Source organism: Molossus molossus, unplaced genomic scaffold, assembly GCF_014108415.1.
Source record: "Molossus molossus isolate mMolMol1 unplaced genomic scaffold, mMolMol1.p scaffold_m16_p_2, whole genome shotgun sequence".
In the NCBI taxonomy this organism is placed as follows: domain Eukaryota; kingdom Metazoa; phylum Chordata; class Mammalia; order Chiroptera; family Molossidae; genus Molossus; species Molossus molossus.
In genome coordinates, this window is record NW_023425355.1 from 39665099 (window position 1) to 39680645 (window position 15547).

General features: G+C 37.9%; 1 protein-coding gene across 2 annotated transcripts in view; it reads right to left on the bottom strand.

Moving 5' to 3' along the window:
* The window catches only part of DCX (doublecortin), a 221148-nt gene that overhangs the window by 61885 nt on the left and 143716 nt on the right, over positions 1-15547 (bottom strand). Inside the window, exons 4-5 of one of the 2 annotated variants that reach the window (XM_036271267.1) lie at positions 5175-5277; positions 3105-3227 (exon numbers count right to left, since the gene is read on the bottom strand). In XM_036271267.1, the coding sequence (XP_036127160.1) occupies positions 3105-3227; positions 5175-5277 (226 nt within the window). Of the gene's footprint in view, positions 1-3089; positions 3228-5174; positions 5278-15547 lie in introns of both variants that reach the window. The other variant, XM_036271266.1, reaches the window with a different exon arrangement.

Here is a 15547-nt window from a genome sequence, read left to right on the forward strand (position 1 = left end):
CCCAGGGCCCTGGGAAGGAGTAAGATGATCACAGTCCTGTGTGGCTGCAACTCAGCAAAAGTTCTGAGCATCCTCCAAATCACGAGTGTCCCCACACTGTTCCAGTCCAGTCTGCCCTCCCTCTGCTGGAGCCCAAGGTGAGTGGCTGCTGCTATTTTAGCCTCTGTCCCGACTCTGCACTGGGGAGCTGCTTGGGAGTTTAACCTGTTGGTGCCACTCCCAGCTAAGGCTGTCCATCCACGCCGAGTCCACTGCTGCTCCCAGCCGAGGCTGCAGCTTCCAGCCAAGGCTGCTGCCGCTCTCAGCCAAGGCCGCAGCTCCCAGTCAAGGGCGTAGCTCCCAGCCAAGGTCGCTGCCCTCCCAGCTGAGGGCACAGCTCCCAGCCAAGGTCGCTGCCCTCCCAGCTGAGGGCACAGCTCCCAGCCAAGGCCGCTGCCGCTCCCAGCCGAGGGTGCATCTCCCAACTGAGGGTGCAGCTGCCAGCTGAGGCCGCTGCCCACCGTCAGCTCCCAGCCCCCTCTCCTGTCTCCGCAAGCCTACAAGGATTGAGTTGGTGTCACTGGTTACGTGGTCCTCCAAGCTGCTTTTCGGTTGCCTTTTCCTGACGATTTGTCTTTATTTTTGTTGTAATTCCAGTTTGGTCCTGGGAGATGATCTGTGTAGCTTCCACTCACTCCACCACCATTTTTCTGTCTGGCTCCATAAATTCTTTGATACTCCTCGCTGCAGGAAGTGGAACCTGATACCCCTCTCCTTGAATGTAGGCTGGACTTTGCTACTGCTTCTAATAATCAGACTACAACAGATGTGACAGTTTGTAGCTTTGGAGAGTAGATCATAAAGGCACTACATTGTTCTTGTTCATTCTCTTGAATCACTCAGTCTGGGAAAAGATCCTGCAACAGCTGTCTTGGAAGTGGATTCTCCAGTCCCAGTTGAGCCTTCAGATTACTGCAACTCCTACCAACACCTTAATTGCAAGTATAGGACAGATCCTGGGCCAGACAGAACCATGCAGCTAAGCCACACAAAAATTCCTCACCCATAGAAACTGTGAGATAATAAATGTGTATTGATTAAGCCACTCAGATTTGGGGCAATTTGTTTCATAGCAAGAAATAAGTAATACAGGTTAGAAATCCAAGAAATAGCCAATGATATTTCCCCAAAAAATAATAAGCTGAGTGATTATTGCCAGACTTTATGTTCTTAATGAAGTGTTTAAAATCCATTTTTATAAGACCTTGCTTATAGTCTGTACAATTTTCTTTTCTTTTTCTTTCTTTTTAAAATATGTTTCTATTGATATTTTTTAGAGAGAGAGAGAATCATCGATGTGAGATAGAAATATCGATTGGCTGCCTCCTGCATTTCCCCTATTGAGGATCAAGCCCGCAACCCAGACATGTGCCCTGACAGGAAATCCCACTGGGACCTCTCAGTCCATGGGATGACACTCAATGCACTGAGCCATACTGGCCAGGCAACAATTCAATTTTCAATACAAGTGTTAAAATGTAGGTCTTTGTAGTTTGAGCAATATGAATTTGTTTAGATAGATTCATGTGCTATTCTGTACACTTAACCAAAATATTACCAAACACATGCATTTTTTATTCCTTCAGTAAACTTTACCTAAATGCCTACTGGATCTCTAGCACAATGCTGAATGAAATAGTGCTCTTATGCATCTAATTATTCATAAGCATTACTTGAGCATCTACTAGGAGCCAGGCACTATGGTAGGCAGTGAGGATACAAAAAGAAATATGATATCTGGACCCAGTATTTAGTTGGGGAAGTAGACAGGTAAATACATACTTTATGCATGCTATGATATTACAGAGAACAGAACAACTATCTTTTTAAGGTATTGAAGGAAAAATAGGAGTTTTCAGGCAAAGAACAGTGGTTCGTTAGAAGGGAGACATTCCAGGTGCAGGAGATCAGCATGTGAAAACACATGTAAGTATGAAAAGCCTGAACTGCCTCTTCACAGTTTAGTTCCTTCTGCCTGAGAATAAAGAGATTATTGGTGACATGCATCCTTCTAGCATTGTAAAGCCAGCATGACAGGCTGTTTTTCTAGACCACTGGAATTTCAAAGCCAGTAGGCTGCTCAAGCAAATTGAAATAAAGAGAAAGGGTGCTTGTACTCTCTGCTTCAAGGTGCTCAAACTAGAATTCTCATGGTAAATACTGAGCCTTGGGAGGATAATTGTGTAAGTTCTTCTGACCATTTAATTTCCTTACCTTGAAGAACTCAAATTGTCTGTGCATGAGTCTACTAAGCTCCCAAACTTAGACTTCTGTGGCCTTTTGCCTTTTAGATCAATGTCACTCAAACTGTGGATACAAAACTTCATACCAGAACATAAACCAACATATTGCTGCCTTCATCAGTAAAATCATGCTATGAAAAAAGAGTCAGCTGAAGTAAATGGTTTTCTCAGTAGCATGATTTACATTTGGCACAAGCTCCTAATCTCATCATAGAGTGATAAATTGTTCATGGGTTGGTAGTGATCCATAGACCACATTTTTTAGATCACTTACTCTCCACTAGATAAAATCCTATATAAAAAATCTCTTTGTTTCCTTTGAGAACTTGGCCTATAATTTTATTTCTAATTGTGAGAATAATGCAATTTATCTTGTTTCTCTTTTTGTTCAAAGTCAAATTTGAACCTCAAGTGCATCAATTATGTTACCATTTTTAGGTAGCATTTTTAAGTTCCTGTTTTTGTTTCTGATTTTTTATTTCAAATTTATGGTTGACAATTATTTTATTACTATGCTTTTGCTGGGTGATGTTGAAGATGATGACAATGAAGACAACCACAACAATAAGCATTACAGCAAGCATGGCAAAATAGAGCAGATTTCTGGTTTGCATCCACTTGAGTAGAATCAGGGTTGTGGATGTGTCTCCATGACTCCAAACAAGATTGACTGTTTAGTCTCTGAATTCATAGAACTAGTATCATGGGGACACAATGGTGTTCATGAGGGACTCACTCCTCTTCATGCAGAGGGTACTGGTCCCTGTAAATAAAATCATCATACACAGTTAGGAGAAGAACACTCACCGTCTTGGTCGTTACCTGAGTCAGCTGGAGACTTGCTCCGGCGCATAGGGCCAGGGCTCTTGGCTGAATTCTTCTGAGGCATTGGGGATGCCTTGGGACCAGCTGTGGCTGAAGGGTTTCCTTTCATGACTCGGCATTCTAGTGGAAAAAGACACAGACAGTTTACTAGACCCAGGGAGAACTGAGGCTCAGCATATTAACAACCTCTGGAAACTGAAATAGCATCCACAGGTCAAAGCACCTAATGTCTCAGGACCAAAAGGTGGTCTTCAGTTTTTGCAAAAATTATGTCTCTGTGGAGGGAGGCACGGGAGAAACTTTCAACAGTCACCTGGGCTAAACCAGGTATTTACATCCCTGGATTATGGAAACAAGGAAGATAGTTAAAAAGCAGTTTGGATATGTAATTAATCAACTCAATCATTTATGGACAAACCAGTCATGTCTCAGAATATCACCTGTTGACATAATTAAAATCTTTGGAATGACAGTGTAGAGGTTGCAATCACACAGACAAAACATTTACAAGTAATGAAAGGAGTGGGAGTGAGCTACCATTTATTGTTTATTGCATGTCATATATTGCAATAGGCATACATTTATAGAGTTATTTCTTAGTTTAAATGTATGTATGTTATCATAATCTCCTCTGCTGATTTAATGACTAAATGGGCCAGCAGTGACTCTGCCACTTGGAACTTATAGAAAGTTCATGGGTGTGTAGAAGAATCTGCCAAATGGTTCTGCTGCTGCCCAAACTCTAGTCTGACACGTTTGGAGCACAATTTCTATTCAGGTCACTCAGTATCCTTATTATGGCAATTTGGGGTATTGGTTGTGCTAATGCATTAGGAGGAGTATTATATTAATTTTATGATAAGAATTTAAAAAAAGCTTAAGCCTCTTGCTTAGGGCAATAAAGCAAGAAAATAGCAGAATAAGGACTAACAGCAAGTCTTCTGAGCAATACTCTAGTGCTCTTTCTACTTTATTTTATAGATTTTTCCAACCTTGTGCTACTCAAAGTAGAACCAAACAACTTGATAAAGGTTTGTTTTTTGTTTTGTTTTTCCCTTTGGACATCTGCTTGTCAGCTTCTACTTAAAGACACATTGAAATATCATTTACCCAGAAAGAATAGGGATCTTTTCTGGTAAATTAAGTTATTTTAGGAAACTCAGTTAAACATAAAGCTCATTTTTGTTGATTTTTCTTCTTGTTTTGGTTGATGAACTTCAATTGTCACTGCCCAGAAGTGGAGATTTAGAAGGTATAGAAAAATGGGCATAGCCTGAAATTTGTTTAGCTATTTTAAGGTCATTAGCTTCTTCTCAAAGGAAACACAGCAGAACTGTCACTTATTTCAGGGTCCTTGTTATTTAAGCTGTTTGTAAAGTCTATATCAGTGCAACTCGGTTTTTCTCACACTTTATTCCTCATAAGTGGAAAATGTCTTTTGATTGTGTATTTTTATTAGGATCATTTCCTAAACCTGATGCTGTGTGAGCTAATTCACCATTAATTTACACCTGGAGCTTAGACTCAGCAAAGGGCAATGGGCAGATGTTTCATCTCCTTCCAGAGATTAACAATCCTCTGGACCCTTGAGTTAAAAAGCAGAGGGAATGAGGCAGCAAACCAGAGGTAGAAAAAGGAGAAATAATTTTATAGTATGAAATGGGAAAATCTTTCTAAGATAGAATCATCAATATCGGCCAGTTTGCTAGAGGAAGCTGACTAAAAAAAAAAAAAAATATGCATAGAATATATAAATTGACCCAAAATGTTATTTCACATGGTCTGATTGTACCTGTCAGCCCATGTGACACAATATATGGTTTAAGAAATATGGCTACTGTTGTTGTACAGAGTGAGTTTTATGGAGTTTGGAGGGTGAGCATCTAGGACATCCAATCAACCTTTCATTTAGTGACTCATGTATCCAAACATACAAAAGAAAGACCAACAATATTTACCCTTGAAAAACCATGAATAGATGTGCTCCAGGCCATATGAATCCCTGGAAATCCTAAGGGATAGAGGAGAGAGAACAATGGAGGACTAAAATCAAGTGGCTGTGCTTACCATTTTCATCCAGAGAAAAGTCATCTTGAGCATAGCGAAATTTTTCAGGACCACAAGCAATAAATACATCATCATCACCAAAGAAGTCATGGAGACAGGTTACCTATGAAGAAAGCAGAATCATTGGATTGCTATTTGATGGTCTTATGACAATGAAATTCCCACCATATTGACCAAGAAGGAAATCACATCTAAGCCATTATCTCTAGCCTCCTAGCCCCTAGGGATCTTCTTTTTTTTTTTTTTTTCAAAATAGTAGGCTCATAGTCTGTACCACAGCCCCTAGTGGGTAAAGATATACTGAGTTCTATTGTCTTTCCATGTTTCATGGTAGCCTTGTATCAAGAATAACTTTGGAACAATGTCCAAATGGAATGCCCACCCTCTGAACAAAAGTCTACAAGCAGATGGCCCTATATATGTTACTTGTTCTTAGAACCTCAAAGACAACATGCTCCTAACTTAACACTGGGGCCAGGAGTCTGGGAAAAGGGTCTAGGCCAAGGCAAATGAGAAAGATCTTCTGCAGCATGTGGTGGATAGACCCTGTGACTGACTGGGAGGTGGAGGTTCCTCTCTGATCTTCATTAGTTTTAAAAGAAGGACACCAATTTTTAACTTCTTTGGACCCTAAAAACTGAATTTTTGCTAAAAAATGGACACAACCTGGTCAAGGCAGAGAATAGCATTTGTTCCTGAAGAACAAGGAAGGGAAAACTATCCTGACCACTTAAAACCTAATCAAGAGCAATGGATCCCCATAAGCTTGAGGTTCTGCTGGTAAAGCCCTGTTCCCAGGATCCTTCCCTCCCTTTAGTACCCTGTGCACTGCTGCTTGTCCAAAATAGAGAGATTGTCTTCCCAACGCCTTTTCTGCACAAAGCAAAAAGGGTCCCTGGGAAAATATGCTGCTCCCTGCAGTATCCCCAATTCTCAGCTTTCCTAAGTAAATCTGATAATTAGTTCAGCACACTAGAGAAACCCCAGGAGAAACCATAAAGTCAATATGTTCTTATCCCAATCCATAGGTTGAAAGTGTTCAAAGCTTCTAATTGTTCTAAGCTACCCATTTAAGCTGCCAGCAATTACTATCCAAAGGCACAGTGCTCACAAACTAACAATGGCTTGCTGGGTACAATATGTTACATTTGAAAAATGTTTATAATAACATTACTCCCCACCTCGAGTCCATTCAATTCCTGTTCCCTCAGTCAAGCCTTATACAAAGCAAAACATGCATAAAGATTATCCCCATTTTCTCAGCCTCACAATCATCTAAGAGACTTGGAGGCCTGCCGGGGTCATTCCTATTAAACTTCTTCCAGCCCTGGATTCTGACCTCATCAAATAAGCCAACATCGTTCTTCAGCCCACTTGTCCCTCACTCATTCATTCATTCCACAATCATGTAATGACAGTTAGAGCTACCACTAATTGAATGCTTACTCTATGAGAGGCACTCTGCTAAGTACTTCTAAATCTGTCATCTCATTTTACTCTCACAACAAATCCTAGAAGTCAGTATTATCATCTTCACTATTGTACAGATGAGAAAACTGAGGCCCAGAGACAATAACTAAATTACTTAAGTGGAATGTGATGAAGCCAAACAAATGCAGATCTGTCTGACTCCAAAGTTATGCTTTTGGCCACTCAATAATTCAAAGCACTTATGGATTGTTCAGGCACTGACGAGACAAAGATGAATAAGACTCAGGCCATGACTTCATGCAGCTTACAATCTGATGGAGTGAAATACATTGAAACAGAGGATTTCAAACAGTGCTATGGTGGAAGGATATGTAAGTGCCATGGGAGATATTTAGTACCACGTGCAAGTGAACCAGTCACTGGCTGGTACTGTTAGTTCAATAAGCATCCTGCATATTGTCCTAGAAGCTGATCCAGTGACAGAGGCTACATGGCTTCGAATCCTGCTGCACACTTCCACTGACATCTTGGGCCTTGGCTTAATAAAATCTGGCGCCCCTAATTTGGGTACATTATATGTCTCTGAATTGTTTACTCCCTGACACTTTCTTGACCCTGAGAGGTTGACCCTGACGGGCTGACTTTAGTTTTCTTTATAAATGAGGAAAGCCTCGCACTTGAGTATGCCTCCACTAGTAGTCTCTTGGATTTAGTACTTTCTTTCAAGACCTGGCTGTATTTTCATACATACTCATCTAGTTTTCCCCAATAGATTACAGGTTCCCTGAATATAAAAACCAAGTTTATCCTTCTCTCTGTATCTATCCATGGTCCCTGGTAGAGTACTTATCACATAGTGAGAATGTAGCCAGGACTGTTTTTGTCTCAAATGTGAAAAAAAAATGGTGGGGGGTTGTAAGGATATACAAAGGTAGAAATGTAGAAACAAGAAAGAAAAAATCAGTTGTGACAGACAATAGAAACCAACATTCAAAGGTTTTGAAAGGTAACAAATATATACATGTAGGAATAAGAAAGGAACAATGACTGTAAAGTCAGAAGTTATTCTTTGCATAACTATGCCAACTAGCTTGAAAACTTAGATGAAATGGATGATTCTTAAAAGAAAACCTAAATAATGAAATTAACTCAAAAAGTAATAGAAAACCTCAAACACCTAACTACTAACCATAAAGATAATGTAGTAAATACTTCAAACAGCAACATTTCATCAAAAGGCACCAGAACATTCATTTTGGAGATATTTTTGGAAATTGCTTCCCAAGAAGAAAAACGAAAAGCTCAAAATCAGCCATTGCAGTGACACACCATGATATCCTATTGTAGGACAACAAAGCCTTCACATATTGCTTAGGGGATGGAGTTACAATGACTTACCATCCTCTAACCCCAAACCTCTCTGCCCCCAACAAAGCTTTGGAAAAGCCTTTGGATAGCACCTCCTTTGGGGATCTTCTAAGAAAATCAAAACCCATTATGCTTCTCACAAACTCACAATGGTGGGGCTGGCTTCAAACACATTCATTTTGCAATCCAGCTGTTCAGCATCAGATTTCTTGTGTGATCCCACCCCACATTTTACTGGCTCCCAAATGTAGACAATTCACATTGCACATGTGAATACCCAGCTATCCCACATGACTTGGATACTGAAACACAACATCCCCCCTCCACTTTATTATAGAGCTCTCCACCTTAAATATGAGGAACCCAAAATACTGAGTCAAAGTGGCCCACAGATGCACAGGTGGCTCATAACTGAATGGAAAGTAGCATTTAGGTCCTCATTCGATTCAGGACAAAACAATTAAATTTTCTGATAGAATACGCCTTCCAAAAGCCCTGACTCAAAGGATTTGTATATAGCCTAGACAGGAGAGTCCCTATTTGTCCTAATCATTGTCTTATACTCATTAGAACATTTTACTGTGTTGAAAAAAGAAAGTATCTTTACAGATCTTATTTTTTTATTGATGAACAAGAAAACTCCTATTCATTACTATAACTGGAAAATGAATATGTGGTGGAGAAGGGGGACAAAGAGAAAGAGGGTGAGAAGAAAGAGAAAAAAGAGGGAAGAAGGAAGACAAGAATGGAGTGTAAGAAATTATTCCCAAATGAAACTTACACTTACCCACATGTTTTTTAAAATTCCATGGAAGTAATGCAACACGAAGTCCAACTTAGTTTATGTTGCAAATTTATAATTTCAAAATTAATTCTCTGAGATAAAATGTCCATCATGAGGTGGCAACAGAAGTGATAAAAATAATAATTATTATGATACTACTCACAGCATCCTCAGAGAGGAATACTATTGCTGACATCAGCTTTTCTATGAGTCACACTTGAGTATTCAAGTCAGGGACAAGAAAACAAAAGCATGACACCTGTCTTTGTAATTAATCAACTGCCAGCAAAAAATCAATAAAATCAATGTGCATTAACATCGAACCATTAAATCAATGTCCTCCCTTTAAAAAAATTAACAGTTATTGGGGTAAGAGAAGCTACCTTGATTGTACATTAGTGTGAACAATAGATTATATGGACCATCCAGTGCCTTAAATGTCAAAGTACAAATGGGGAAATGAAGACAACAGATCACTGTCTGACAGTAGTTTTGAGCTTATTAGCTGCAAATGGAAAATTCACTCTGACTTGATTTAACCTTGAATAGATTCTCCATCTAGATACTAGCACTTAGTTCTCATATGTGTCTATTGTTGGTAGATTTAGATTTTACTATCTAATTTTTCAGAAAGAAATGTTATCTCAGGAAGTAAGGTGTTGCTTGTATATCTATTATACTCACTTTCAACAGGCAAAATATTTCCATTGAAAGGTCCATCCCACTAATATTCATTCATTAAGTGCTATGGCAAAAGAACTATGTGAGAAATTCAGAAATGTACGAGAAAAGGTCTCTGTCTTCAGAGGTGACAATATAATAAGCAAGTTAGCACCACAGAAATAATTGGAGCACAAGGCAGACTGCTGTTAGCACAATTACAGAGGCACAAAGAGAACAATTCTAATCTTAAAAACTGGGGAAGGTTGCACAGAGATGATGCAAAATCTGAATCTTGAATGATATATAGGATATAGGCTGATGAAAATAGGAGTAAAGAGTATTTCAGGTAACTGCATAAATAAGAACAGAAAAGCAAGAACATGCCCTTTTTCTTAATAGCACTGGAAAAACAAATGGCCTCTTGTCGACTATAGTCACAGAGATTCTAACTTTCCAAATCACAATTGCCCAGACCCATCTGCTAGCCTTCTGCACAGACAAAACAGACAGTTGCCTACTGGTGAAATTCACGGTGAAAAGAAGGGCAGAGAGTGTCTATAGGTAGAGAAGTGGCCCCAGTGGTAACAAAGAGGGAAACTTGTGGCAAGGAAAACAAACCACACTGATTTCCCAGTCTTGTCAACAGTGTGTCCTGCCCATAGAGTGGCTAGCAAGCCTTGTAAAATAAGTTAATGAAAGATTCAGTAAATATTATGGATGAGCCTTTTTCTACTGTGACTCTGGAATATTTCCTGCTTGCCAGCCCTGGATGGATGTGATCCAGCCAGAGGTTGGCATAGGGTTGGCTTGAGGAACTTGGGCAATGTTTTTGAGATAGCCCTGGAGTTTTTATTAAACTTGTTTTTATGGAGTTATTTTGAAGTCTTACTTGTGGGTTTTCTTCTCAACATTTTCACCTGGGCAAACAGCTACTTGTTCTGCAGTGCCTCTATTGTCACAGATCTCTTTATTCAACATCCTAAACTTCCCTAAAATCTCCAGTGAAATAATAGCAATGCCGCTTGCATTTGAAAAATATTTTTAATGTTTTCAAAACACGTCCACATTTATAATATCTTATGTTTTCTTCCACACTTCCAATTATTCTCTCAACTCAATCTAATCAGGCAGGCTTCCTTCTTCATCACTCCACCAAAGTTGCTCTCGTTAAGGTCAGCAATGGCTTCTATGTTTTCAAATCCCATGGTCACTTCTCTGGCTTTGTCTTACTAAATAACCCCCTAAGCAGCATTACATGTAAATTGAACTAGTTCTCCTCCTTAAATGCTTGCACCTCTTGGCTTCTGGGACACTGCAAACTTCTGGATTTCCTCCTACCTCAATCTCTTTTGCTAGATTTTCTTCTTCTACCAGGCTGCTCAACATTTGAAACATCCAGTGCTCAGTTCTCAAACCTCTTCCCTTCTTTATTTACATTTATTTACTAAGTGATCATATCCAGCCCTAAGGCTTTATATGCTATCTATATACGGATGACTCACACGTTGATATCTCCTGGCCCTTCTTATCCCTGAAGTCTTGACTCATATATTCAGCTACCTTCTTGATCTCCACTCAGATCTGATAGGCATCTGAAATGTAATATTCCCAAGACTGAACACTTACTTCTCCTTCTCCACATCCTTCTTCCCTCCAGCTTTCTTCATCTGAATTAGATGGTACCACAATTTCCCCAATTGCCCAAACCAGAAAACCTTTTTTTTTTTTTTTAACTAAGTCACATTTTTTTCCCCTCTTTTTTTGTCACTGCCCTAGTCCAAGATAAAATATAGTAGCTTTACAACCTGTCTCTGTATGTCCACTCTTGGCAACAGCACACACAGCCCCACATCCTACAACATACTGCAGTCAGAGTAGTACTTTAAAATTTTACTCAGAAAATCACTCCTCTGCTTAATATTCTCCAATGCTGACCATAAATAAATAGAATAAAATCCAAAAGTTTTATCTTGGCTACATATTATCCAATCCTTTCTACCACATACGCTAGCTAGTTCCAGTCACTCTGGCCTTTCTCCTACTCAAACACATCAAGACCTTTCCTGATTCAGGGTCTTCATACTTGCAGCTCCCTCTACTTAGAAAGTATTATTTCCAGATAGTTCACAGGGATAACTACCTCTTCACAATCAAGTCTGAAATATCACATATTTAAGTTTAAGGAACCTTCAACTTACATGCCATTGTTGCTTAGAATTTCAGTTCTTTTATGTAAACTCACAAATTAGCCATTATTACTTTAATTATTTTGTACAATTAATATTGTTTATATTTATCTACACATTTACCAGTTTATTTACTTATCACTTTGTGTTACATCTCAGGCTTTTCTTCTGGGGTCATTTTAAAAATAGGCATATATTTGACCTAACCACTCTATCTTCCATGTTGCAACCTCATCTTTATATTTTTTCATCTTCTTTTTTATTCTTCCTATAATATCTCAACCTATTTTATATTTATTTATTTACTTTTAAAAACTTATCTTTATTTTGGAAAGTATTACAGATGTCCCTCCTTTTTACCCCATTGACTCCCTTCTCCTGCTCCTACCTCCATCCCCCAACTTCATCGCTATGTTGTCTGTGTCCATTGGTTGTGAATACACTCATAGAAGTTCTTTTGTTTATCTCTTCATGTGCCCCCCTCACCCTTTCCCTCTGAGATTTGTCAATCTGTTCCCTAATTCTGTGTCTCTGGATCTATTTTGTTCATTAGCTTATTTTGTTCAATATATTTCATAAATAAGTGAGATCATGTGGAACTTGTCTTTCTTTGATTGGCTTATTTCACAGAGCATAACACTCTCCAGGTCCCTCCATGTTGTTTCAAAGGGTAAGAGATCTTTCTTTCTTACAGCTGCATAGTATTCTATTGTGTAAATGTACCACAGATTTTTATCCACTCATCTATTGATAGAGAATTGGGTGTTACCAGATCTTACCTATTATAAATAGCACTGTTATAAGCATAGGGGTAATATATTCTTTCTGATTGGTGTTTCAGGCTTCTTACGATATATTCCTAAAATTGCAATCACTTGGTCAAATGGCAGTTGAATTTGTAAAGTTTGAATAAACACCATATTAGTTTTCCATCCTGCCTGCACCAGTCTGCATTCCCACCAGCAGTGTACTAGAGTACCCTTTTCTCCACATCTTTATCAGCACTTGTTTGATGAGTTGTTGATGGCAGCCATTCTGGCAGGTGTGAGGTGATACCTCATGGTCATTTTAATTTGCATCTCTCTGATGATTGAACACTTTTTCATATACCTCTTGACCATTTGCATGTCCTCTTTGGAAAAGTGTCTATTCAAGTCTTCTGACCATTTTTAATTGGATTGTCTTCCTTGTGTCGAGGTGTATGAGTACTCTATATATTTTGGAAATTAACCCCTTATCCAATTTATCATTGGAAAATATGTTCTCCCATACAGTGGGTTCCCTTTTTATATTGATGCTGGTTTATTTTGCTATGAAGATGCTTTTAGTTTGATGTGGTTCCATTTACTGAGTTTTTTCCTTTGTTTCTCTTGCTCTAAGTGATGTTTTGGTGAAAAGTTTGCAACTTCTGATGTCTGAGATTTTGCTGCCTATATTTTCTTCTAGGGTTTTTATGGTTTCACAGGTTATATTTAAGTCTGTTATCCATTTTGAGTTTATCTTTGTGTTTGGAGTAAGTTGGTGGTCTACTTTTGTTTGCATGCATATACCTATCCAATTCTCTCAACACAATTTATTGAAGAGGCTGTCTTTACACCACTGTGTTCTCTTGCCTCCTTTGTCAAATATTAATTGAGCCTAATGACATGCATTTATTTCTGTGTCTCTGTTTTGTTCCATTGATCTACAGGTCTGTTCTTGTGCCAGTACCAGGCTGATTTGATTACAATGGCTTTGTAGTATAACTTGAAATCTGGTATTGTGATCCCTCCAACTTTGTACTTCTTTAAGTTCACTGTGGCTATTTGCGATATTTTCTGGTTTTATATAAATTTTTGAAGTATTTATTCTAGATCTGTGAAGTATGTTATTGGTATTTAAATAGAGATTGCATTGAATCTATAAATTACTTTTGGTAGTATAGACATTTTAATGATGTTAATTCTTCCAATCCATGAACATGGTATATGTTTCCACTTTTTTATATCTTCCACTATTTCTTTTCTCAATGACCTCTTTGGTTAAGTTTAGTCCTAGGTATCTTTTGTTGTTGTTGTTGTTGTTGCAGTAGTAAATAGGATTTAAAAAAATATCTCTTTTTGATTGTTCATTATTGGTGTATAAAAATGCCATTGATTTCTGGAAGTTAATTTTGTATCCTCCTACTTTGCTGAATTCACTTATTAAATCTAGTAGTTTTGGGGTAGAGTTTTTAGAATTTTCTATATACAGTATCATGTCATCTACAAATAATGACAGTTTAAATTCCTCCTTTCCAATTTGGATGCTTTTTATTTCTTCTTCTTGTCTAATCACTGTAGCTAACACTTTCAGAACTATGATGAATGAGAGTGGCAAAAGTGGACATCCCTGTCTTGCTCCTGTTCTTAAGGAAAATACTTTTAGTTTTTGCCCAATTCAGTATGATGTTGGGTGTATTTTTCATGTATGGCCTTTATTATGCTGAGGTATGATCCATCTATTTTCACTTTGCTTAGAGTTTTTATCAAAAATGCATGTTGGATTTTGTTAAATGTTTTTTCAACATCTATTGGTATGATCATATGATGTATTTCTTTTATTTTTTTTATGTGGTGTATCACATTTATTGCTTTGTGAATATTGTACCAACTTTGCATCCCAGGGATAAATACCACTTGATCATGATGAATAAACTTTTAAATATATTGCTGAATCTGATTTGCTAATATTTTATTGAAGATTTTGGTGTCTATGTTCACCAATGATATCTACCTATAATTTTCTTGATTTGTAGTATTTTTATCTGGTTTTGTAATTATGCTGGCCTTATAAAAAGAGCTTGGATGTATTCCTTCCTCCTGAATTATTTTGGAATAGTTTGAGGAGAATAGGTGTTACTTCTTTGGATGTTTGGTAGAACTCCCCTGTGAAGCCATCTGGACCAGGGCATTTGTTTAATGGGAGTTTATTGATTACTGCTTCAATTTACTTATTGTTATTGGTCTGTTCGGGTTTTTTTACTCTTCCTGTTTCAGTTTTGGAAGACAACACGATTCTAGGAATTTGTCTATTTTTTCTAGGTTGTCCAATTTGTTTACATACAATTGTTCATAGTATTTTGTTACAATCCTTTATATGTTTGTGGTGTCAGTTTTTACTTCACCTCTTTTATTTCTGATTTTAATTATTTGGGGCCTCTCTCTTTGCTTCTTTTTGAATCTGGCTAGAGGTTGAACAACCTTGTTAATCTTTTCAAAGAACCAGCATTTTGTTTCATTAATCTTTTGTATTGTCTTTTTTTTTAATCCTCACTCGAGGATATTTTTCCATTTATCTTCAGATAGAGTGGGAAGGAGATCTATATCTATCTATATCTATATCTATATCTATATCTATATCTATATCTATATCTATATCTATATCTATCTATATCTATAATCTATCTAATCTCCATATCCCTATCCCTATCCCTATCCCTATCCATATCTATATATCTATATCTATATCATCTATATCATCATCTATCTATATCTATCTATATCTATATCATCAATATTGATACTGATATAGATATATAGGAGGGGAAAGAGAGAGAGAGAGAGAGAGAGAGAGAGAGAGAGAGAGAGAGAGAGAGATCAAAGTGAGAGAAACACATCACTTGGTTACCTCCTGCAAGACCCTGACCAGGGCCAGGGACCAAACCACAGCTGAAGTACATGCCGTTGACAAAAATCAAACCCATGACTCTTTGGTCCATGGGCCGACACTCTAACCATTGAACCTAATCAGCCAGGGTTGTCTTTTTGGTCTCTATGTAATGTATTTCCACTCTGATCTTTATTATTTCTTTTTTTTCTACTTACTCTGGGTTTTTCCTTTTGTTCTTTTCCTAATTCTTTAAGTTGTAGGGTTAGACAATTTGTTCAAAATTCTGCTATTTTCTTGGGGTAGACCTGTAA